The 26,938-nt window shown below is 40.9% G+C and overlaps 2 protein-coding genes across 3 annotated transcripts in view; one reads left to right on the forward strand and one right to left on the reverse strand.

The window, feature by feature from the left end:
• Window positions 1-26,938, forward strand: part of RNASEH2B (ribonuclease H2 subunit B) — a 302,074-nt gene that overhangs the window by 166,075 nt on the left and 109,061 nt on the right. The gene's annotated exons all lie outside the window — the stretch shown is intronic.
• Window positions 229-25,928, reverse strand: LOC116270578 (leukemia-associated protein 7). The gene is made up of 2 exons (XM_031655855.1): window positions 25,164-25,928; window positions 229-4,787 (listed from the first exon to the last, which is right to left on the reverse strand). Exons 1-2 carry the CDS (start codon window positions 25,620-25,622, stop codon window positions 4,581-4,583), a joined length of 666 nt encoding a protein of 221 aa, XP_031511715.1. The 5' UTR covers window positions 25,623-25,928; the 3' UTR covers window positions 229-4,580.

Genomic DNA, 26,938 nt, shown 5'->3' on the forward strand with positions numbered 1-26,938 from the left:
AATTTGCTCCTGGCCTCTTTCAGCTTCTGGTAGCTGTCAGCGTTCCCTGACTCTGGGCCTGTCACTGTACTCTTTGTTCCCATGGGCACACTGCTTCCTCTTCTTCTGCCTGTGTTCTCTCCCTTTGCCTTTTTCTTACAAGCACATTTGTGATGGCATCTGGGGTCCACCCAGATAATCCCAAACAATTTCACCACAATATCCCTAATGCAATCACATCTGTTACCATCTAAGGTAATATTCACTTTATTGTGATACATGATAATATTCACAGGTCACTTTGATTAAGATAAACACAACTTTTGGGGCCACCATTTAGCCACTACAACAGGCAATAAAAACATAAACCCATTCAGGCCATTATGAGAGCAACAAAGAAAACAAAGCAGGGAATAGGGATAAGAGAGTAATAGGGGATGCTATTTTTGCTGAGCGGGCTACAGAGGGCCTCCCTAATGTGGAGGCTTTGGAGCAGAGACCTCCTTGAAATAGATGAAAAACGTTGTTCTGGCAGAGGGAAGAGCAAGTGCAAAGGCCCTAGGATTGATCATTGTCGTATTTGAAGAGGTGAGTGGCAAAGAGACTCGTGTCTTAGACGTGTAGTAGGAGATGGGTCAAAAAGGCAGAATTTGGATTTTATTCTGAGTAAAAAGGGAAGCCATTGGTAGAGCAGAGATGTAATTGATCTAACTTTTTTTTTTTTTTACTGCGGCCGATGTGTGGAGAATAGACTATAGAGAGCAGAGAAGTACTATGACCACTCAGGGAGGTACTGCAATATTCCAGGCAGGAGACAATAGTGCCTAGGACTCGAATAGTGGCTATGGAAGTAGGGAGAAGTGATCTGATTTGAGACATGTTTTGAAAGTTGAGCCAACAGGATTTGCTAATTGAGTGAATTTAGGTGACACTATTAGGGGAGTCAAGGATGTCGCTAATGTTTTTTGCCTATGTGACTGGAAGGATAAGAGCCATGGCCAACTGAAATTTGAAGGATGGCAGAGAAGCAGTCTTGGGAATCCGTAATTCCATTTTGGAATTTGAAATGACTTTCGGCATCCAAGTAGAGATATTCTGTAGTCAGCTGAACACAGGAGTCTGGAGCTCAGGGTGAAAGACATATATTGGGCATCATTAGTGAATAGCCAGTATTGTAAATCACCAACTAGTAGGTGTAGTTAGAGAAAAGGACAAAAACTGAGCCCTGAAGCACTACGCAATTAAGAAATCAAGAGATGTGGAAGAACCAGGACAAAAGTCTGTAAAGTAAGCCAGTGAGGAAGTAAAACCATGAAAGTCTGCTGACTTGGAAAACAAATAAGAAAGTGACTCAAAGAGGGAATGGTCAACTGCATCAAACACTGCTAATAGATCAAGTAATATGAGGATTGTGAATCTACCATGGAATTTGTCAGTGAGACAGTCATCAGCAGTCTTGACAAGATAAGTTTTGATGGAGTTGTGGGCACAAATCCATTTGAAGTGGGTTCAAAAGGGAATCAGACAAAAGGAATTGTAAGCAACTAATCTGGAAAATTATTCCAGTGAGTTTTGCTGTTAAGAGGAGCAAAAAAACAGAGCAGTAGCCAGAGGAATTTTTTTTTTAATTGGAGATACTATAACATAGTATCATGCTGACGCAATGATATTACGAGAGGCAAAAATTGATAATGCAAGCAAGAGCATGAATGTTAAGAGAGAATTCCACAAGTGAGTGAGAAGGGACAGAGTCCAGAGCCTTAGTGGCCAACCAGTCTTGCACAGGAGCAGGGCAGCCCTCCTTATAACAGAAGCAAACTCAGAGTACCTGTGTACAGATGCAGGGGAGGTAGATCTGCTAGTGAGACGAGGAACATGCTCTTCTTATGGCTTCCACTGTCCCTGTGCAATCAGAAGCAAGCTTATCAGCTAAGAATGAGGTGAGTAAACAAGGGTAAAGTTTGAAAAGCTGTGGAAGGGCCTTCAGAGAGTAAATTGTTAAGGCCAGTAGTGAATTATCTAGTGAATTTTCCAGAACAGCGCTTTCTCATAGAAATATAATGCAAACCATCCATGGAATATTAAGTTTTCTAGTACCCATATTGAAAACATGAAAAGAAATAGGTACAATTAATTTCAATGGTATATTTTACTTAAGCCAACATATTCAAAATATTATTTCAACATGTAATCAGTATAAAAATTACCAAAATATTTTAGATTCATTTTTTTAGTAATGAGTTTTTAAAAGCCAGTGTGCATTTTACATTTTCAGCACATCTCAGTTCAGATGAACCATATTTTAAGTGCTCAGTAGCCACGTGTGGCCAGTGCTACCATACTGAACATTGCAGGTCTAGGAAATGAAGTAATGCTAATGAAGAATGCCGAGGGTCCCTGGAGATTGGGAGCCACGAACTGAAGTGAGGTTGGTATGGCTGAGTGTTTTTCTCCAGCCATATTCAGAGCTCCTATACCGATGTGGAGTAGGCAGAGAGTTGAACTTGACCAGGGATTGAGTTCTGCAAGCAACATTCAACCAAAGGGAAAAAAGGGAAGGGAACTGGTGGCATGTGGAACCAATTGATTATGTAGACTGACCATAGAACATAGGACACCGAAGTTAGCATGGGGTAGGAGAGGGGTGTAAAAAGGTGGTGGGGCAACCAAAGTTCCAGTAGCATCATAGAACTTTAAGAACTGTAGATGCTCTGCAACATAAAAAGATGTCTAGGTAATCCCTGCCCTCAGCAAGCTAATCTTGACAGCAGATTTACCAACAGTTATGCTATTAAGATGGCATGTGATAAACACCAGAAAAGTAGCACAAAATGTGTTCTATGGGAGTTTAGAAGAGGAAGAGTTCACCTCTGGCTAGGATGGCCCATGAGGGTTCCTGGAGGGGGTGGTGGGTAAGTCAGATCTTAAAGGATGAATAGGATTTTTGTCAGCACATAGGAAACATGGTACAAAGTGAGGAAAAAGCACAAGCACAGATAGAAAATAAAAAATGTTCACTATTTCTTTGGGTAAGGTTAAAAAAAAACAACCTTAATATTCATTGAGGGAATCATTAATTACAATAGGGTAGTAATAATGGGTCTTGAAAGAAAAGTACAGAGCTAATTTCCCTGGGGGAAGAAAGACCTCATCATAAAAGAAAGGCATCCCCCCAGAATACAATGTTTCTTAGGTGTGGGAAAACTGAGTGGCAAAGATTATTCTCAAGAAATAAATGCCTACCCCTTCTCAACCTTTTGGCTAAGATCAAGTGAAGAAATAAATGCCCTTTATTTCTGGCCCACCTCACCCCTACACATACTCATGCACCTGTAAACACAGGAGCACACACACACACACACACACACACACACGCATGCACACAGACACACAAAGCATCCATCTTTCCTTTAGAATTCAGTATCATATACTTAGCTCCCTTCTCTGGAAACGGTCAGTTACTTCCAAAGAGAAGCAATGTTTACCTTTCATTCTCAGATTCTGGAAGAAAACATTTAGAACCAACTAGGATCAGAGTGGGTGAGATTAAAAAGGCTTTGATTACTATTAACACCTTAGGAATAGTACTGTACTCCCACCACACAGACCCAGTTGATGATTCTTTTAGAAAACAAGCTGCACATATACACTATAATCTTTTTTTCTAAGTCTGTTGCTGTTTCTATTAAAATTTTAAGGGGAAAATAGCATTTTACTTTGGCTCTCAACACAGTCATCATTGAACAACAAGAAATTTAGTTTTTCCTAAGTATGTGTGGACTGTTGTTGAAAAAAATATCATCTTCTCTCTTCCCAGCTCTAAATGGTTTGGGAAACCTGCCAGTAAATCCACTCCCTCCCTTTTTTCAAAGAATTTCCTACTTCAATCAGAATATTTAGAAACAGTAAGAGCTAGACTTTTCCACGTGAGATTTTAATAATACTGTGCTTTGTATTTACATATCATACATGATTGGTATGTCATAGCTCACTATCACTTTAAGTTTTTAAATTAGTATATAAAAGCACAAGGTTTAGAAGCAACTCTTCTTGTGCTCAACAGTAAGTTATTAATGTCAGGATTGAAACTCATGATTACTGACACATGTAGTCCTACAAAGGTCATTCTTGTAACATAAAAGGAAATGTCCAGTAAGTATTAATAGAACATTGCAATTATCAAATATCTCATTTATTCAAGGTCATTTTAAGAGCCAAGGAACTTTAATTATATAAATAACCACATTAAACCCTTTAGACCTACATTAATATGAATACAAATTAAGGTATCATTCAATAAATATGAATAAATATATACATACATAATCAAATCAGTTTCACAAAGTAGAATGTATTTCAATCAGACAGTCAGCAAATAGGTCAATATACTTAAAAATGTGAACTACTGCTTTAAAAAAATTTCACTAACGTGCTATAATCCTGAAGGCTACAGATGCCACTGGTCAGACTGTTTCACATGCCATCAAGTCTTTCCCCTTTGGATATAAAAACATCCATTGTCTGCTGACCCAATTAGGAAGGAAAGTATCTGGTTCTTTTAACAGTGCTGGCTGTGGTTTTACTCCCGATACCTTTAACACTCATATGTCTGGGAGATTCTGTAAGATCTGTCTCAAGGAAGCACAGGCTACCACGTGGGCATCTGAAGGAAGATTAGCAAGTGACTGAATCAGCTTCTTGACTATTGTCTTCAAACACTGGTGGGCAGCATTCAAGTCTCTGTCAAACTGCTGTCCTTCAATCTGTAGAGCCAAATGACTGCAGATGTTTCTAAACTCAACACTATCCTGAAATGAACAACAAACACAAACAAGAAATTAGATAGGTTATGGGGGGCATTTGTTGTACTTTGCTTACCCAACTTCCATTCCTTTCGCTTCTGGTGACAGCACTCTGTGTTTTGGTTTTCTTTATTTTTTTCTTGGAAAACTACCCCCCATTCTTAGCCTATGTAGTTGGACCAAAGCTGATCACAACTCCAGGGACCAGGCCAATCAGAGCATGGACTGATCAGAATGGACAGATGATCTAAGCCAAGGCCAATAAGCCACAGGCCAAGGATATCTGCTAGACGAGACCTAAAGAGGATCTGCTATCCTCTTTAGCTGAGGCTGTTGGAAAATATCTTGCCACCATAAAGATAGCATCCAAATGAGAATGCGGCCAACACAGAAGAAAGGAGAACCAAGAGATTAAAAGAGACATATTCTAATCTAATACTTTCTGAGTATGTGGCTCTAGCTGTACTTGAACAATAAACTCCAAGATTTTTTGGCCATCTGGGTCAATAAATATCACTTTTTTACTTAACCCAGTTGGACTTGAGTTTCTGTTACTTGTTCCTAGAAGAACTGTGACAAATACACAAATAGCCTGTGTTTCTATTATCCCATACTCACTGTGTTCAGTATTCCAGTACAGAATTTGTTATTTAATGGACATGGTCTCAAGAAATCCCCAAATGCAAATTTAGAAAGAACAGTTCCCAGGTAATTTAAAAGAAGGAGGTAATTCAATATTTTTAATCCCTAAATGGTTTATTTTCTAAAATCCATTGCACATAAATGGTACATTGGGATGATTCCACATCAGAGATAATGTTGAATATACGATCTCTTTTCAGTATATGGAAATGACGTCCCCAGGACTTCTGGTTCTGGCAACAAAACGAGAACTTAGTTTTCCCAAGGAATTCTCTTTGCTACTGAATTCCTAAAATTCTAAATAAAAATAGGGCAAACATCCTTTCTGAGCTTGCAAGAAAATAAGAGAAATCTCTCAGAAGCCAAAAATTTTTAAAAGATTATTTTAGCTGCCTACCAATACTATGAAGAAATGAAAGTTCATCTCTCTTGAGCCGGGTTTGGGATGGAGAGTAAAGTTGTCCCTCGGAATGTGGAATAGCGGACCTGTATTACACAGTTGTTTGACTTTGGAATTGCCCTCTGTACCAGATGAACATCCTGGGAACACTCGTGCTAAGAAATCAACTTAAAATTTTGAACTGGGCTGAAACAGCCATGAACACATGGCAAAAACAAACAAAAACATATTCCAGGGAAACATGTCTGCAACCATTGCCCTACAATAGTATATGCATAATGCCTATGTTGACGATGAAGTCAAAGTATGAAATTTAAAACACAATCTACCATGATATAGCAGATGCAATATGGGACAAGATTACACTCGAAGAATTTAAAATAGAGACTATAAAATATGTTTTAAATCAGCAGTCCCCAACCTTTTGGCATCAGGGACCAGTTTTGTGGAAGACAATTTTTTTCCATGGCTGGTGGTGGCAAATGGTGTCAGGATGAAACTGTTCTACCTCTGATCATCAGGCATTAGATACTCTTTTTTTTTTTTTTTTTCTTTGAAGAGATGAGATTTTTTTTTTTAGTCAAATAATTAGTCATCCTTGAGTCTGCATGCTTTGTCAAATAAAAATTATTTTATGATTGGCAAAGTTTTCTTGTTACCAATTATAAAATATACCCAGTATGCCCCTTAAAAAATAACAATCTTTTTCTTGAAGGGCAAATCACAACATGCTGATTATTTCATAATAAATTGAAGGTGAACAAAGGAGAAAATGCAGTACATTTATACTTTGAGAAGAAACTAATTCTAATACTCATGTGTCACCTTAATACTCATGTGTCGCCTTATTCTGGCTGGCATACAGTAGATGGCCCACAAGTGTTCAGTGATTGAATGAATGATTGGATGAATAAATATTATTCTTGAAAAAAATCTCGGTAATTACTTCCTGATCATACTGGATACTGTCAGGTATAGTTTCAGAAAATATTCTGTAATTTAATTAATAAAACTGGGAATTAGAAGAAAGAAAATTTGCTGCTAAAATACTGCCAAATATCCAGTTATATGGTATGAATTGGTAGCTTCGATAAGGCCTTCTTATTTACTCTAAAAATTTCTAATATCGTACTTGTTCTATTAGCCACCTATTATCTGATGATGAGTGGCTGGAATTTCTCTGTTAAATCTTCATTCCCTTAGCCCTAGTTTTACAATGATATTTAAGTGCAGTCATTCTTGCAGATATTCACAGGAACACCTAGTGCTTTTCTTAACAACAAATTTAATTGACTATTATTATTTATTATTTTTTAGTTTTTATTATACTTTAAGTTCTAGGGTACAGGTGCACAACATGCAGGTTTGTTCCATATGTATACATGTGCCATGTTGGTGTGCTGCACCCAGTAACTCATCATTTACATTAGGTATATCTCCTAATGCTATCCCTCCCCCCTTCCCCCTTCCCACGACAGGCCCGGGTGTGTGAAGTTCCCCACCCTGTATCCAAGTGTTCTCATTGTTCAATTCCCACCTATGAGAAGGAGCACACAACCTAGATCCTTCACATGCTGAATTCACAATAGGGTTTGTGCTCCTATGAGAATCTAATGCTGCTGCTGATCCAACAGGAGGAGGAGCTCAGGTGGCAGTGCTTGCTAACCTACTGCTCATCTCCTACTGTGCAGTGTGGTTCCTAACAGGCCACAGACCGGTTCCTGTTCATGGCCCAGGGGTTAGGTACCTGTGCCTTAAATGAGTAAAGATATAAAAGAAGAAATCAAAAAAGTGTTTTAAGAAAAAATAGGCTTGCAAAAGAAGCACATCTACTTCTAAAAAAAATGAAAATTATAGTAGAAATTTAAAACTTAATTGACAGCTTAAACACCTGATTAAATCTATCTGAAGTGAGGATGAGGAAACTAGATAATAAATATGAAAAAAATACCTTAGAATGCAAGATTACAAGTTGAAGACATGGGAAATATGAATGAGAGGTTGAACAACATGAATGACAGAATGAGAAAGTCCAACAAACACTTCTAGGAGAACAACAGAGAGAATGGGAAAGAGGCAATATTAAAGAGAACAATGGATTAGAATTATACAGAGTAGATCCAAAACAGAAATCTTTATATTAAGGAAGTAAAATATGCCAAAGGGAGAACAAGTTGAGTGAAATCCAAATCTAAACTCATCGAGGCAAAATTACTTTTAAAGGCAATCGCAAGGAAAAATACAGATGGACTTCAAGGTAAGACAAGACAGCAGCTGACTTCTCACCATAACAATAGAGAAGACGACGGAATAATGGCCTCAAATAACTGTCAAGCTAGAATTTTGTTGATTCCTACTAAACTATCATTTAAAACTCAGGGAAAAATAAATATGCTGTCATTTAAGAGGACAGAATTACCACTAATAGACTCTCAGATATTTCTGAAGACGTAATTCTGAAAGAGGAAATTCAACTGAAAATGGTTGAGATTCAGGATGCAACAGTGAAAAAAGAAACTCAGAAACGTGGTATAAATCTAAAGAATGTATTGTTTAAAACAAAAATTATAACAACTAACGTGGAGTTTGGGACATCTAAATGTGGTAAATGAATGACGGTTCATTTTAGAACCATCTGAGCAAGATGTTTCTCAAATGCTGAACAGCAGTGACATGTCGAATGGAGTGGCACTCTAAGCACTGTATTATTCAAGAGAAAGGTGGCAAGCTCATACATTTTAGACTTGTTAGGTACATGTGTGAAAAATGTAAGAGTTATTATTAAAAGTAGAGAAATAATACATAAAACTTCAAAATCAGCAGAGGGAAAAGATGAATTAAAATTTTATTGGCTGGGCACAGTGGCTCATGCCTGTAATTCCAACACTTTGGGAGGCTAAGACAAGCAGATTGCTTGTCCAGGAGTTCGAGACCAGCCTGGGCTACATGGCAAAACCCTGTCTCTAAAAAAAAAAAAAATGCAAAAATTATCTGGGCAAGAGGGCATGCACCTGTGGTCCCACCTACTCAGGAGGCTGAGGTGGGAGGATCACATTGAGCCCAGGAGGTCAAGACTGCAGTGAGCAATAATCATGCAATTGCTCTCCAGCCTGGGCAACAGAGTGAGACCCTGTCTCAAAGAAAAAGAAAAAACAGATTATTGACCCTATGTATATAGAAGGTAAACTGGAGAAATAAAGATACAAACATAAGGCAAGGTAAACAGAAAACACTAAATAAGATAGTAGTAATAAGCCTACACATATTAGAAAGCACAACAAATGCAAAGCAATAAACTCACCTTTTGGAAGATAGTGATTACTATGTTGGTTTTATATGCTGTTTACAAGAAACACATTTAAAACTAAAACCACATAAAGATTGAAAGTGAATGGATATTTAAACATATGCTAAGCAAAGAGAAGACAAAATAAAACCATTAAAAAAATCATTATTTGGGATAAAATAAACTATGAGTAATAAAATGAATGATTCCCCAAGAAGATGTCACAATTTTGTACTTGTACGTCCCTAATATGATAATCATAACATACATTCAGTCTACACACATACAAGCTGATTTTAACCTAGCTTCCTCTGAAACTAGATTGATCAAACAACAAAACAGAGAAAGATTGAAAAACACTAACCACAAGCTTGAACCAATGGAAATAAGAAAATATACATTATTGTCAAACATGTGGACTATTTATAAAGCTGACTATATTATAATGTCACAAAGCAAATCTCAACAACTATCAGAAAGTCTCTATCATGCAAATCACAATGCAAATAAATGAGAAATCAATAACATAGATACCCTTCCCAAAACATGTGTGACTTAGAAAATCCACTGCTAAAAAATTCATGGATCAGTGAAAAAAAATAATTGAAATTTTCAAATACTTTATACTGAACTATATCACAAATTTGTGGGATGTAGCCACAGTGAGAAACACTTTGACTTAAATGATTATGTAAATAAAGAATAATCCCTGAAAACCCATGAGCTAAAAATTCAACTAAATAATGTAGGAAAAGAGAAACAGATACTGTCATTCAAAAGAAAATGAAAGGAAGAACTAAAAGTTGAACAAAAGTTTGATGAGGGACCAGAGTTTTATTCCTAATTCTGTCTATAAGGAGAAACTATTCTTCTCCCTGTTTTTTTGATTGAGAAGGACACAGGTTTCTGACAAAGTACTTATTTGAAAACATCCGCCGGAAACAAAACCAATGTTCATTTCAACTTAGCAAACAGTGGCAGCAGGACCACCTGTGAGCTAGGTGCCAGGACAGAACCATACCACGCTCAAGGATTCGCAAGCTACCATACTTTTTGTTCTTTTCTCTTTAAAGCATTCTTGCTTCCCTACCTTTGTGTGTTGCTCATTTCTGCCCAGAAGGTGTCAAAGAGCTGTTTAGATCAAGCTTGTCCAACCTGTGGCTCAAGATGGCATTGAATATAGCCCAACACAAATTTGTAAATTTTCTTAAAACACTGTAAGTCTGTGTGTGTGTGTGTGTGTGTGATTTTTTTTTTTTTTTTAAATTTAGCTCATCAGCTGCTGTCATTAGTGTTAGTGTATTTTATGTGTGACCCAAGAAAATTCTTCTTCTAATGTGGCCCAGGGAAGCTGAAAAATTGGACATCCCTGGTGTAGATGACCTGTCCCATGGCTTATGAGGTGGCCTGTGTGCTGAAGCATACTACTAGGGAATGGGAAAGTAGGAGAGAAAAATCACTCTGGACTATTTCCTCAAGATCCACATCAAGGGAAATTGTCCGATTGCTTTATAGAAGTAATCCAACACTAAGTACAAAGTATAAGGATCAAAGAAAACATGCAAGGGGAAATTCAAAATAGAAGGAACCACTAAAACGTGTGCTGAGGTATGCCTATTAGCCAGTGTGCAAAGGAATTCATCACCCAAAGAAGACTAAAATGCCTTTAAAAATATAGTTGTGGGCCGAAAACCTGAAGTCAATTTCACGTTTTACTGTAAAGAATCAAAGAAGGCATCGTTTGGGGAAATTACACGTATAATAAAAGTCGACTGCTGGGCTGTACTGGTCCCTGAGGCCCTGGGCAAACTTCAGATCTCTGGCAAGCTTTGCAAACTATTCTAGTACAGTATTTCCTTTTTATCCTTTCTCAAATATATTAGCAGTCAAAGAAAACAAATTAATAGGAATAGGCTTTCCATGGGACTCTTAAGCCAGGGTAGGGAAAAATAAAACAGGTGAGTGCTTCTCTACCATTCAAGAAGGTCTGAAGGCCAACTCTGGATCCAATAATCATTGCCTTCAACCAAACTTCTGCTGAGTCTGCAGTGGAAGGTAGGGGTCACAAGTCACAGCATTAAGGCAATAGTATATTAAGTGGCTCACAGGCTTTCAGTAGAAACTCACATGATCAATATTGGTGATGATTTCACTCAGGATGCTTTCCATTCAATGACAGAGCCTATCCTCCCAGCCGCTTTTATTTAGCAAATCCCAGATGCTCCCAGAAATGATGTAATATCCTACACGATGCTTTGAGTACTTTGCCAGAATTAGAACTACATGGTTGAGCAATCTAAAAGTAGATTTTGAAGCTTCTAAAGCCTTGTGTAATTTCAGACTCTGGATATGAAATGTATTGATTGCTACAGCGGTCCAAATTGATGGCCAGCATTTACATTTTTAAGCCAGTTGAGATACTCTCATGTGACTCAACGGATCTATTGGGGTAATGGCCTTGGCCTGTTTAACTCAGCTAAATGAATTAGTTAAATTTATTTCAAATGTGTATCAAGCCTCCACCACATGGCTGGATAAAAGGCAATAAGATATGGTACTTGATCTATAAAGAGCTTATAACCTACTAGGGGGAAATGAGACACATAGATCATATACCAAATATCCATTGCAATATGATGAGGGCTATGGTAAAAACACAAAACCCCAATTCTATGGAAGAATAGACATGTATACACTCATAATTTAAGCACAGCACAGGGTTCATGCAAAGCTCGTTCTGTCATGTGACTCCTTCCTATAGCGTGCTGGGGTTTTATTGTTCAAAATTCATTTGGACACACTAGAGAAATTCGTGTGCTTAGGAGGCAATCCATTCAAAGAAATAGCTCTAGATTTTACATTATGGCTTATTAATTTTTAGCACACATCTGCCCTGTGGTAGGCAGAATAATAGCCTTCCAAAGATGTCCACATCCTAGTTTTCAGAACCTGTATGTTACCCCACATGGCACAGGAACTTTGCAGATGTTAGTTAGAACAGGAAGCTCTCCAAGCCATTATAAAGACCCCGGGGATGGAGACAGAGCTCATTCTTTCAAGAGCACTGGACTTGCCATCTGAACGCTGGTTCTACCCCTTTGGCCAAGCCATTATGCCTATGGAACACTCAGTTTTCTAATCTGTGAAATGGAAACAATAATAGTTACCACACGGAGGGGTTTCAGAAGTCAAACTAGCTCATGTATATGGAAACTCTTTGTATTTTTAGGTGCTCCTTTACATTAATAACTAAAGTTATGGCGGACTCTGTTAGACATTGGGAGATCAGTAAGGAGAAGGAGAGGGCAGGGGAGGGTAGAGGGAAAAAGAAAGGGGAAGGGAAAAGAAAAGAAAAGAAAAGAGAAAGAAAACAAAAAAAAAAATCTGCCCTGTAGAAACTTAGAATCTAATTGGTGAGATGAAATTTATTTGCAATTGTTCAGTAGGAATGTCACAAAAATAAGATTAAGGTTCAACAACAAAGGTGGAGGCCATTAGTAAGCTTTTTGCAGAAGAGGAGAACGGAGGCTTGCATGAAGTATCAGAGAAGTGGTAGGTGGGAAAGACTATATTAGATACTACAAGATAGACAGGTGGTATGGAAGAAAGCATTATTTGGCTCATAGGCCCCTGTAATCAGAATAAATAACGGAAGCCAAAGTGTGGAGTCAAGAAGGGGCTGGGTCAGGGAGAAGGAGAAAGTCTGAAAAGAATAGAATTTTGTGTAGAATATGAGGATATGGTTGTGTGGAAAGCCTTGAACGTCAGAGTAAAGTCCTTGAACACTTCCAATCATTGTAGTAACATGCAAACCAGCTTTTGAAGAACACTGGTCTGGCCTACACGCCTGAGCACCTACTCAGCACCAGACTGCGAGCTTGCCTCATTCTATACCTTGTCTCACTCAGTGCTCATAACCATCCGTGACAGATGAAAAGAAATGTGGCTTGGGGAGAGTACATGATGTAGCTAAGTAACACAGCAAGTTAGTGACAGAGTTAAAATTAACTTCTCCCAGGGATGAAGCTGAATTGACCACAGTGGATAAGCTTTTTGATGTGCTACTGGATTCAGTTTGCCAGTATTTTATTGAGGATTTTTGTATCGATGCTCATCAGGGATATTGGCCTGAAATTTTCTTTTTCTCTTGTGTCTCTGCCAGGTTTTGGTATCAGGATGATGCTGGCCTCATAAAATGAGATAGGGAGGAGTCCCTCTTTTTCTACTATTTGGAATAGTTACAGAAGGAATGGTACCAGCTCCTCTTTGTACCTCTGGTAGAATTCGGCTGTGAATCCGTCTGGTCCTGGGCTTTTTTTAGTTGGTAGGCTATTCATTACTGCCTCAATTTCAGAACTTGATATTGGTCTATTCAGGATTCAACTTCTTCCTGGTTTAGTCTTGGGAGGGTATATGTGTCCAGGAATTTATCCATTTCCTCTAGAATTTCTAGCTCATTTGCACAGAGGTGTTTATAGTATTCTCTGATGGAAGTTTGTGTTTCTGTGGGATTAGTGGTGATATTCCCTTTATCATTTTTATTGTGTTTATTTGATTATTCTCTCTGTTCTCCTTTATTAATCTGGCTAGCAGTCTATCTATTTTGTTAACCTTTTCAAAAAACCAGCTCCTGGATTCATTGATTTTTTGAATGGTTTTTCATGTCTTTATCTCCTTCAGTTCTGCTCTAATTGTAGTTATTTATTCTTTTGAAGAACACTGGTCTGGCCTAGATGCCTGAGCACCTACTCAGCAGCAGACTGCAAGCTTGACTCATTCTATACCTTGTATGCTAGCTTTTGAATTTGTTTGCTCTTGCTTCTCTGGTTCTTCTAATTGTGATATTAGGGTGTCAATATTAGATCTTTCCCACTTTCTCCTGTGGGCATTTAGTGCTATAAATTTCCCTCTAAACACTACTTTAGCTGTGTCCCAGAGATCCTGGTATGTTGTATCTTTGTTCTCATTGGTTTCAAAGAACTTATTTATTTCTGCCTTAATTTTGTTATTTACCCAGTAGTCATTCAGGAATAGGTTGTTCAGTTTCCATGTAGTTGTGTGGTTTTGAGTGAGTTTCTTAATCCTGAGTTCTAATTTCATTACACTGTGGTCCGAGAGACTGTTTGTTATGATTTCCATTCTTTTGCATTTGCTGAGGAGTGTTCAACATATGCAAATCAATAAATGTAATTCATACATAAACAGAACCCATGGCAAAAACCACATGATTATCTCAATAGATGCATAAAAGGCCTTTGATAAAATTCAACAGCCCTTCATGCTAAAAACTCTTAAGAAACTAGGTATTGATGAAACATATCTCAAAATAATAAGAGCTATTTATGACAAACCCACAGCCAATATCATACTGAATGGGCAAAAGCTGGAAGCATTCCCTTTGAAAAACCAGCACAAGACAAGGACACCCTCTCTCACCACTCCTATTCAACATAGTATTGGAAGTTCAGGCCAGGGCAATCAGGCAAGAGAATGAAATAAAGCATATTCAAACAGGAAGAGAGGAAGTCAAATTGTCTCTGTTTGCAGATGGCATTATTGTATATTCAGAAAACTCCATAGTCTCAGCCCAAAATCTCCTTAAGCTGATAAGCAACTTCAGCAAAGTCTCAGGATATAAAATCAAGGTGCAAAAATCACAAGCATTCCTATACACCAATAATAGAGAGCCAAATCATGAGTGAACTCTCATTCACAATTGCTACAAAGAGAATAAAATACCAAGGAATACAAATTACAAGGGATGTGAAGGACCTCTTCAAGGAGAACTACAAACTACTGCTCAAGGAAATAAGAGAGGACACAAACAAATGGAAAAACATTCCATGTTCATGGATAGGAAGAATCAATATTGTGAAAATGGCCATACTGCCCAAGGTAATTTATAGATTCAATGCTATTCCCATCAAGTTACCATTGACTTTCTTCACAGAATTAGAAAAAACTGCTTTAAATTGCATATGGAACCAAAAAAGAGCCTGTATAGACAAGACAATCCTAAAGAAAAAGAACAAAGCTGGAGGCATTATGCTACCTGACTTCAAACTATACTACAAGGCTACAGTAACCAAAACAGCATGGTACTGGTACCAAACCATATATACAGACCAATGGAACAGAACTGAGGCCTCAGAAATAACACCATACATCTACAACCATCTGATCTTTGACAAACCTGACAAAAAAAAGCAATGGGGAAAGGATTCCCTATTTAATAAATAGTGTTGGGAAAACTGACTAGCCATATGCCAAAAACTGAAACTGGACCCCTTCCTTACACCTTATACAAAAATTAACTTGAGATAGATTAAAGACTTAAATATAAGACCTAAAACCATAAAAACCCTAGAAAGAAACCTAGGCAATACCATCAGGACATAGACATAGGCAAAGATTTCATGAGTAAAACACCAAAAGCAATGGCAACAAAAGCCAAAATTGATAAATAGGATCTAATTAAACTAAAGGCTTATGCACAGCAAAAGAAACTATCATCAGAGTGAACAGGCAACCTACAGAATGGGAGAAAATTTTTGCAATCCATACATCTGAAAAAGGGCTAATATCCAGAATCTACGAGGAATTTAAACAAATTTACAAGAAAAAAACAACCCCATCAAAAAGTGGGCAAAGGATATGAACAGACACTTCTCAAAAGAAGACATCTGTGCAGCCAGCAAACATACGAAAAGAAAGCTAATCATCACTGGTCATTAGAGAAGTGCAAATCAAAACCATAATGAGATACCATCTCATGCCAGTTAGAACGGAGATCATTAAAAAGTCAGGAAACACAGATACTAGAATGTATGTGGAGAAATAGGAATGCTTTCACACTGTTGGTGGGAGTATAAATTAGTTCAGCCATTGTGGAAGACAGTGTGGCGATTCCTCAAGGATCTAGAACCAGAAATACAATTAGGCCCAGCAATCCTATTACTGGGTATGGACCCAAAGGATTATAAGTCATTCTACTATAAAGACACCTGCATGCGTATGTTTATTGCAGCACTCTTCACAATAACAAAGACTTGGAACCAACCCAAATGCCCATCAATCATAGACTAGATAAAGAAAATGTGGCACATACATACCATGGAATACTATGCAGCCATTAAAAAGGATGAGTTCATGTCTTTTGCAGGGACACGGATGAAGCCATCATTGTCAGCAAACTAACACAGGAACAGAAAACCAAACACTGCATGTTCTCACTCATAAGTGAGAGTTGAAGAATGAGAGCACATGTAAACAGGGAGGGGAATATCACACACCGGGGCCTGTAGGGGGGTGGGGGGCTAGGGGAGGGATAGCATTAGAAGAAATACCTAACGTAGATCATGGGTTGATGGGTGCAGCAAACCACCATGGCACACGTATACCTATGTAACAAACCTGCACGTTCTGCACAGAACTTAAACTATAATAAAAAAATTAACTCCTCTATTTCAGAACTTAAACATTCATCAGACTCACCCCAGATCCCAAATGATGCCAGGTACAGTAATGACTTACAGAGCCAAGCTCGGCCATGTGGTGCGGGAGACAAGACTGGCAGGAATTACAGAGCTATAGCTGCTCCGGCAGGGCGACAGGGGCATCTTGGAAGCAAGCGGGAGAAGCACTAAACCAGTTTTGGGATGGAACAAAATGTCTACAGGTGAATCGTTTCATATTTCTTTTTTGGCCATCTTCACACTATTTTTCTTAAGGTTGACTGAGTGTTATGAGTGGTATGAAGCTCAAAAATTGGCAAGGATCGCATCCAAATGGAAGACTGGCCTGTTGGCCCATCCCTCCTCCCTGCAGCGTAATTGAGAGGGCTTGGCTATTCGAAAGATATTCAAGGCATGGAATCTTCTACACCCCATGTAGAATTGCAGATGACATTATTGTATATTCAGAAAACCCCATCGTCTCAGCCCAAAATCTCCTTAAGCTGATAAGCAACTTCAGCAAAGTCTCAGGATACAAAATCAATGTGCAAAAATCACAAGCATTCCTATACACCAATAATAGACAAACACAGAGCCAAATCATGAGAGAGCTCCCATTCACAATTGCTACAAAGAGAATAAAATACCAAGGAATACAAATTACAAGGGATGGGAAGGACCTCTTCAAGGAGAACTACAAACCACTGAGCTAATCAGAGACCGCCCAACTGGAGGTCTCCTTTCCTCAGCTCTGTTCTCTCCTACCCGCTGTGAGGGAGGTCTCTCGGAAAAACCGCCACACCGTGTACTTTTCTGCATTCCGCATTGTGCATTTATTAGGAATGCACACATCTGGAATTCTTGAACAACTGAAAATGCACCTGCAAAGTCTTAAAAGGAAAGACAAGCTAAGCCTTTTTTTAAAGCTTGGTACTGAAAATAAACACTCTCATCATAACTGAAGTCTTGAAGACAAAAAGAATCTAGCAGTGTGAGTCCATTTGAGAGCCTGTTTTCCGAAACCAATGCCAGTGGATAGTAAAGTCAAAAACCCAATATGACTTAATCGGCTCTAAAATGCAGATAACATTTAAACAAGCCACATGGATTGTGCTTTTTTCTCCTACCATGTCACCTTCAAAATCACTTCTACATAAATTGTAAATCAGTTCGTACTCAACCACCGGCTTTACAGCAAGTTGGCTCTTTTCAAAAGAGTCACGTCTTGAGATACCTTGAGTTTTATTCTCTTACACTGGCCTCCACAAGCTTGTTTCTTCTCACGTTTCCCCCTCTAGCTCTCCCTGAAGGCTTCATGTCCTCTACAGAGAGCATGAAAGAAACAGATGGAGAGATGGGGGTGGGAGGGCAGAGAGAAAGAGAACAGAAGAGAAGAAAGAGAAGGAAAGAGAGAGGAGAAGAAGAAAGAGACAGAGGGAAGAAAGAAAAAAAGAGGCCGGACGCGGTGGCTCACGCCTGTAATCCCAGCACTTTGGGAGGCTGAGATGGGCGGATCACGAGGTCAGGAGATCGAGATCATCCTGGCTAACACGGTGAAACCCCATCTCTTTTTTTGCATTACCCCAAATGCAAAAAAATTAGCCAGGCGCGGTGGCAGGCGCCTGTAGTCCCAGCTACTCGGGAGGCTGAGGCAGGAGAATGGCTTGAACCTGGGAGGCAGAGCTTGCAGTGGGCCGAGATGGCGCCACTGCACTCCAGCCTGGGCAACAGAGCGAGACTCCGTCTCAGAAAAGGAAAAAAAAAAAAAAAAAAAGGAAAGAAAAAAGAAAGAGAGAAAGGAAGGAAGCAAAGAAGGAAGAAGTCTGTGTTGGGGCCTGTCCTTAGTAAACTTCTGCCTGGCCAGCAGGTTGCTCTCCACTAAAGCAGTCCAGTGCTGGGCCCAACAAAAGAATACAAATCCCTTCTCCAGACCCATTAGCACCCTCTACACTGGATGTCTACATAAAAGGGGAGTGATTTTTTCTGTTTTACTGGGATGTTGTGGAAAACATACTATCGTGAATCACGATTTGCCCTAACTTCATTTGGTTCATCAACATCTGGCTTTGAACTACAAATCACAGGGCCCAGAACAGTCATCCATCACCTGAACCCAAGGTCAGTCTCAATAGATGTGTAACTGTGTATTAATAAAACACCCAATGAAGAAGCAAAGTATTAGCCAGTCACCATTAAAAAGTCTATCATCCACAGGAAATTAAACATTTTTACTTGTGGTAGACCCACTGGAAATGCTCACAAATAACTAAGGCTCCTGATGCATTTGCTTTGGGTACAGCACCGTTTCCAGTTGAAAATCCAGTCAAAAGCACTTTTGTGATGGGTATAAGCACTTGATTCAGGGGTGCTCACCAGGCAAACCCAAAAATGGTAAAATAAAACACTGTAACATTTTCACCAAGATGTCAAACATAAGTAGTTTTGTTTTAGGCCTTTCCCGAAGTATCTCTCCCCAAATGTTCATTTCAGAAAGCTTTTAGGTCCTGATTTTCATATCATTCATATTATAAGAAATTGCAAATCTATACATAAGCTACTTCTAGAGCAGTCACCATATCCATGGGTTAGGGGGAGAGAAGAACAGAAATTCTGTGACTCATCACTGCACCTTTTTTCTAACATAAAAGCATGATTTTGTCACAGATAATGAGCACCACCTTGGCTATGGCTACTGATTATATAACCGTGAGCATTTATGTCTTCAATAGTATGTTAGTAGTCTTTGAAGACACAATTCTCAAATTTGCAGAAGCTGGTTTCACTTGTTCAGAGGAAGACATTGATGATGAGTGCTTTTTTCCCCAATGGGAAAAAGATTTGATTATTATTTTATTATTATTACCGTTAAAAGGTTGATGCCTCATGAATTCTTACTGACTGTTATTTTTATGAATTCTATTCTTGATAGTACCAAATATAGATACTTCTGGAAAGTGACAGCGGCACATTCAGTTTTCAAAGTTTGCTAATGACAAGGAAGGGAAGTATGGGGACTCATGGGGCTGGCTACATAGAGAAAGCTTTGAGCATGTTTACGAACCAAAAGGGTCAGCAGAGAGGGGGCAGTAGAAAATATAAGAAGAGAGAAAGTTGATAGAAACAACTCCAGGGGCAAATGAAAGATTTGCTTATTATTATTTTTTTTTAACCAATGGGCAAAAAAAGCACTCATCATCAATGTCTTCCTCTGAACAAGTCAATATTCACACTTGCAGTTTGCAATGACTGTGAAGCCAAAGCCAGCAGTTTTATGACTGCTGCTCTTGCACCACAGAATGAGAAAACCAGCAAGGACTATCAAACATGCGGGAATAATAATGCACTCATTGAAACGGGTGAGCTCACAGGCAGGTTTCATCTACAAGGGCAAAAACGTTCTTCTGCCTCTGAAAGTGAGCTTCCGCCACAATTTCCATGAAACTTGCTTCAGAACAGAACTCTTGGAAACTATAAATGTTTTTAATTCTCAAAAGAAGATAGACAAAACTCAATCAGAGTAACTCGTCATTGGCTTGGCTAACGGTCCCTATGTGAATTAGTCATTTTCAGCAGTTCAAAAAATCCTAGACTAGCTTCCTCCTGGTGTCCTGCACGCTTCTATGCTCCCTTCAGGTGGCAAATGTTGAAGGCATTCCTGCTAGTATTACTAGTTTGATAGTGATTTCCTGATTTTACCTAGTGCTTTCTGTCACTCTATCAGGCAGCCACAATGGAAGGAGGTGCAGAGATCATTCAGTGTTATGGACTAAACTGTGTGGTCCCCTCATTCACATGCTCAACCCCCAATGTGACTGTATTTGGAGATAGGCTCTTAGCGAGGCAATTGAGGTAAAATGAAGTTATAAAGCGGCTCAACTCTGATAAGACTGGTGTTCTTCTAAGAGACACCAAGACATGCAAAGCTTTCTCTCTCTGCCTGCACACACTGTGGATGGGCCATGTGAGGACGCAACAAGAAGGCAGCTGTCTGCAAGCCAGGAAGGAAGCTCTTACTAGAAATGGAATTTGTTGGCACCGTGATTTTGGACTTCCAACCTCCAGAACAGGGAGAATATAAATGTCTGTTATTTAAGTCACCCTGTCTGTGGTATTTTGCTATGGCAGCTCCGCTGGCTACGATGTGACTGTTGTAGTCCAAGCAGTGTACACAGTGCACAGCATGTACGACTATCGCCCCTAAGATCTCTCATGTACACAATTTGAGCATGATGTTCATAACGCCCCTAAGGGCAACACTGTGATGTAGGAGAATAAGTTAGATAAAACCCATCGCTTCTTAGCTGCAGGGTCTTGAGCAAAGTCCTCAATTCCTCCAAGCCTCAGTTTCCTCTGTTATAAATGTTTGTTAAGCTGGTTAAATCTAGCCTCGGCACCAAATTTAATAAGATTCGGTACTGTTAAGCATTTTTCATCCACCATGAAGAAACCCACTGCATGGGTGTTTGCATGTGTATGATGATTTCTAAGTGTTCAAAGGAATATTGTGTTGGTTTCTTTAATTAAAGAGTAAAATTCTATTTTAAAATGTCTGTTATCATTGTGGTGAGAATTTTTCTGCCTTCATGCCTGCAAATTTCACTGTCTTAACCTTCTGGTGGATTGATCAGTGAGTCACTCACTGGTGACACCTCTAAGCCTATCACTAGGCATGAGGCTAAAGCTGACCTCTAGATAGTGTAGGCTTCCTGGAAATCTCTTTGGATCATCCTGAGTCTGCTTTTGTCAATAGTTCCAGAAAAATAGACACAGAGTTAATGGATCATATTCATTAATATCAAGAATAGAATTTACAAAAGTAACAGTCAATAAGAATTCATGAGGCATCAATCTTTTAACAGTAATAATAATGATAATCATAATAACTCAGATAGATGGAGACTAACTTTGGGAAGCCACTGACTAAATGTATGATCTCAGTAACCCTTTAGGTTAGATACCATTATCCTCACTATACAGGGAGGAAACTGAGGGACAGAAAGGCTAAATAACTTACCCAAGGGCCAATGTAGGAAGTGGCAGAGTAGGTCTGAAATGCTCCGTGGGACATGACTGCTGTGCTATGCTGTCTCCACTGCAGGATCTCTAATGCCTGTCAACTGCGTCATGGGCTTTAGTTCAAGTGAATCTCCCTCCTACCTTCTGTGGTAAGTAACACCACCAAAGAGATCTGATGCTGGAGAGGTTCCCACGTACTTCTAAATGATACACAGTAGTTATTTCCATTCACAGAAATCCTCCTGCAAGGATTTCTGAAATCATTCTATTGTATAAAATCTGTATGTTCCTGATTTAAAAATATACAAAACATCCTTCCAAGTCATTTGAATTAACACTAGTATTAAGGAAGCTAAGTCTGCATAACCAGCCCCCTGGAAAGACAGAATGCCATCTCCTCAAGTCTAAGTGCTGTGTAATCATTAATCTACAAACCAAATGGAGATATTACCTGTTCTGCAAACAGCAAATCAAACAAAATTCCTAGGTGCTGGCCCGGCGCGGTGGCTCAAGCCTGTAATCCCAGCACTTTGGGAGGCCGAGATGGGCGGATCACGAGGTCAGGAGATCGAGATCATCCTGGCTAACCCAGTGAAACCCCGTCTCTACTAAAAAATACAAAAAAATAACAGGGAATAAACCTAGCCGGGCAAGGTGGCGGGCGCCTGTAATCCCAGCTACTTGGGAGGCTGAGGCAGGAGAATGGCGTAAACCCGGGGCGGAGCTTGCCGTGAGCTGAGATCCGGCCACTGCACTCCAGCCTGGGTGACAGAGCGAGACTCCGTCTCAAAAAAAAAAAAAAAAAAAAAAAAAAAATTTCCTAGGTGCTGCCAAGGGAACAAATCATACAGAGAAACTGCTCTCTGCTTGTCTCTTGAAAGCCCTGGCTATTTCCAGGGGCCCTAAAACTCATTATCCCCCTGCGGGTGAACAGCAGACTCCAGTAGCTGTATATTTCTAGAAAGTGGCAGCAATACATCTAAATGTTTTCAGTTTGCTCATGACAGGAAGGGAAGGATGGGGATTCAAGGGGTGGGTAGGTAAAGAGTGTTATGGACCAAGAGGGTCAGCAGAGAGGGGGCAGTAGAAAATGTAAGGAGAGAGAAAATTGATAGAAACAGGTCCAGGAGCAAGTGAAAGATTTGCTCCGGTGGAATTAACATGAATATACGTGGGGATGGGGGGCAGCATTTAAATTTTAGAGACAAAAATGAAGATGAGTAGAAATGCAATTTTTTAGATAGATATTTGTGTCCACCAGCCTCTATTTTCTCAGAAAAGGTGTGAGAGGGTTGAGGTTTGGATGAAGAAGGCTTGAGGAGGATGGAAAATGTTTAGAATCAAAAGTCAGTTAGAAAGGACTAAAAGGATTTCCAAGTAGAAGTGACTGTGGCATTAAGCTAACATGGCATAGTTTATAGTGGACTGCTTCCAGAGCAGAGGACATGGGGTTTAGTCCATTGCCACGGAGTTGGGTCAAGCCCTTAGAAAATTGTCTTCTGACCTGACTTTCAAATGGAAACCTACCCTTCTATGATTTATCCAGGCTTCTGTGATCTACCTACCCTTTGCTTGCAAGACAATCCAAGGTCCTCAGCATGACACACAGGCCTTTCCCTAACTGGCCCCCATTTGTGTCTCCAGCATCAGTTTTTGCCTTCTGCCATATTGAACTTAACTGTCATTCCTCCAGAGCCTCAGGCCCTTTCAGTGCTGCTGGGCCTTGACCAAAGGATTCCCCTGAAATGTTTTTCCCTTTAATGTCTGGGAAATAATATGTACTTTTTTTTTTAAAGGCTGCCTCCTCTGAGAAGCCTTCCAGGGTCACCTTAGGTAAAACGGATTATCAGTCTCTCTTTTTGCCAGCCTTATCTATGCCCTGTATGTGTTACTGACATCACAAGTTCATATTTCATCCATTTTAAAATGCACTTTTATTCACATTTTTTAAAAATCCCTGAAATAAGCCAGATGTGATGGCACATATTTGTAGTTGCAGCTACTCAGGAGGCTGAGGTGGGAAGATCACTTGAGCCCAGGGCTTGAGGCTGTAGTGTTATGATTGCACCTGTGAATGGCTACCGCACTGCAGCCTTGGCAACACAGGTAGACCTTGTCTCAAAAAAAAACAAAAAACAAAAACAAAAAAAAAACTCTTAAATTAGCATGTAACTTATAATCAATGGTGTATCATAGTTTAATGACAGGATTAAAAAAAATTTTGGTGATACCAAAAAAAAAGAAAAAGTACATCTTACATTGGAGAGCATTTGGTGAAATGCAGCTTCATTTTCTAACTTTCTAAAGTGAGTGTAAGAGTGCTTCTCATCTTGCCTCCCACCCCACCACCCCCACCACCTTTGGCAGTGTCTGGAGACATTTTTGGCTGTATCAACTTGCGGCAAGGAATATGCTGCTGGCATCTAACAGGCAGAGGCGTGAGATGATGCTAAACATCATACACAGGACAATCCCCAACAACAAAGAATTAGCCAGGTCAAAATGTGAATAGTACAGAGATTGAGAAACCCCGATGTCGAGAAACAATACCTATTTGGGTATATAATAGGCTTTATTATGTTTGATTTTAAATAAATCTTTTACAGTGTATAGTGCAACTTAATATATAGCAACTTTTTCCAAACCTTGGCTTGTGCAGAATAGCAACTCTTGAGACATATTGTAAGCTCTCCTCGTCACCCCTCCCCGACTCCCTTCTGCTAGATGCCCCAGGGGAATCAATACAGCAATGCTCCTGGTCAAAATCTGAAAGCCAAAATGTCTCAGAGAGATCTGTGACCTTAAACCAATTAGGTTAGTTAATGGCAAGTCCAGAACTGAAACGCAGACCCCCAGATTTCCGCAATCACACTCAGCCTGGGAGACAGCTGCTCCGTTCCCGAGCTAAATTGGCTAACACAGTTTGGTACCTTAAGAGGAAATGTGCCGTACCTATATGAGCTGGGTGACTTAGCAAGAGTTTAGCATTAGTATTCACGCTTTAACACCCGGGACCCACCTGGCTTTCACCCCGCTTTATGATAGTTTAGGTTGACTCTGTAAGACCCCTTAGCTCTGTGGGGAATTGGATTTATGCAAAAAATAATAGTGATTCATGAATGTGAAGGAACTTTAAATAAATGTAGATGATTTCATCATACAAAAGGCAGAAGGGACTTAGTAAGTGTATTTAAGGCTCTGGAGGAAGCGTTATTAATTTGGAAAGTGGGTGGAGGGAGCTGTCCTCTATCCCTACAAGCTGCACGTGTGGAAAGGGCCTTTCCAGCGCAGGAAGCTGATTTCTGTGAGAAAGGAAGGAGTTCCAGGGGGAGATTTTGGCAACGCAGTCCCCACATCTCGGTTGTGCCAGTCAGGCGGGCCTCAGGTGGGTCTGGGGATCCCTGCCTCTTCTGCTGAGTCCCCAGAGTGTCCCCCGCCCCCTTCCTTCTCCCACCGGGGCTGAATCACAGTGGGCAGCAGTGTTTGGGATCCTGCGATCAACCCACCGCCATCCCAGCAGCCCCACCCTTGGAGGAACGGGGGTTGCCCTGCACGTCAGAGGGGATGGCTGGGGCCAGACTCACCTTCAGGTGGATGGGAAAGGACCGCTCCTGCTGGAGGGGCCCCAGCAGCGTCTGCTCCACGTTGACCAGCTCCGAAGTCGAGTCCACCACGCGGGCTAGCGCGCTGCGCATCGCCATCCGGGCCAGGGTGCAGGGCCCGCGGTCCTGGGGGAAGGGCAGCAATTCGGCGCCCCCCTCAGCGCCCCGCACTACCTCCTCCTCTGGTGAGCCCGTCCGGGCCGCGGTCCCCCGATTCCTGGTCCCCATGCCCCCGCCCCGCTCCTCGCGCCAGGGCCCTGGCCGGGCCCGCGGCGGGCCTGAGCGACGGGCTGGAGCGGTGGACACGTGCTCCGGGTCCCGCGGGTTCCCGGGGGCGCCTGGACCGTCCCCCCAGCCCCACTCCTGCTGCAGCAGCTGCAAGGTCTCCAGAGCCACCATTTGGTGGCTGATGGAGGCCACTAAGGGCGCGGGGCTGGCCATCGCCTCCGCCGGCGGCTCGGCGCGCTCCGCGTGCAGGTGGAGCAGCAGGGAGGGAGGCGGGGGCGTTGGGGTCGCCAGGGTCACATTTTCTAACCCGCGGCTCCTCGGCCTCAGGGTCTCACAGCGTGTGTGTTCGGCCCCGCCCCCGGCTCTGAATCGGTGACCCGTGCTGGCCTCTGCCTTCGCCCGAAGTCAGAATCAGGCGCGTTCTGACCCAAACTGCCTGACGCGCTGCTCAGTGTGCACTTGAAAATCAGCGAAATGCTGAGCGCTCGTTCTTCCCTCTCTCCAGGGCTTTGATGAGAAAACGTGCTGCTTTGTGCGGGCGCATCTATCGGCGGGGATACCCCGCCCCCACCTCCTTCGAAGGACGCCTGCCAGTGACCACTGAGGTCTGGGAGGTGGGGGTGCAACAGACCCACCCTGGGGCGAAAGTACGAAGAGCTCTAGAAAAACTTGCAAAAGGAAGACTGTGCCTTTCCCAACCCGAGGGGAATTTTCAGAAACTTGTTGAAGCAGCCTTCAAGGCCTTGCATCCGCCAAACAAAAGAAGGAGGAGTTGAGTATCTAGAAGTTCTGCTCTTCTCTGCTTTGTTCGATGCCACTTGAGCACCGAGAGCCTGGTGGCTGAACTAGCATCAGCAAGCCTCAAGGCCCAGGCCTGGCACTGCCCAGAAAAGCCTAAATGTTTTTTTGTGGCACTCCCAAAAGACTTAGGCAGCAAGGTTGAAGTTAATCCTTTTATGAGCCATGAACTTAGGGACAGCTGTACAAATAGTTGCTGTTTTTAATTAAACCCAACATGGCTACTTCCTTAACTTAGAAAAAAGCGACTGGCAGTGTTACGCTTTGATAGATTGGAAACCATGGGTGTGTGATCACACTTAAGAAAATAGAAGATATTTGAGAGGAGTGGTATGGAAAACCAGTCCGGAGCAGCATTGTTCCGGCTTGCTTTCTGCAAGGAAAACCATTAGACAGCCCAACAGCCCAGTAAAGCCTGGGTCGTGGTGCATGCCCATGACAGATAGGTGGGCCCTGGCAGACCTGAGAATGGAATTTCATTCCTCCTTTAGGAGCCAGACAGCACCCTTGGTGCTGTGGAGATCTGGAGAGGCCTTTGAGTGAAAAGGCCACGCTGGTTAGTCTGTGAGTACAAAAGGATCATCAGAAGAGATATGGAGAGGGATGTGGGGTCCTTTAAGGTTTCTTTAACTCTGAGATAGTATGACCCCATATAATCCTCCCAACTTGCCAGCAAAGGTTCCTTCTCCTTCCCAGTGCTTTCTTCGCCTATGAAAACAAATCTGAATGCC

Source organism: Papio anubis, chromosome 15, assembly GCF_008728515.1.
Source record: "Papio anubis isolate 15944 chromosome 15, Panubis1.0, whole genome shotgun sequence".
NCBI lineage: Eukaryota > Metazoa > Chordata > Mammalia > Primates > Cercopithecidae > Papio > Papio anubis.

Bases quoted from the DNA above. Each gene is read 5' to 3' on its own strand.
- LOC116270578 (XM_031655855.1), bottom strand. From the start codon at position 25,622: ATGGCCAGCCCCGCGCCCTTAGTGGCCTCCATCAGCCACCAAATGGTG. The intron at 4,788-25,163 runs GTGAGTCTGGCC...TGTTCATTTCAG, and splicing joins CCTTTCCCATCCACCTGAAG to GATAGTGTTGAGTTTAGAAA.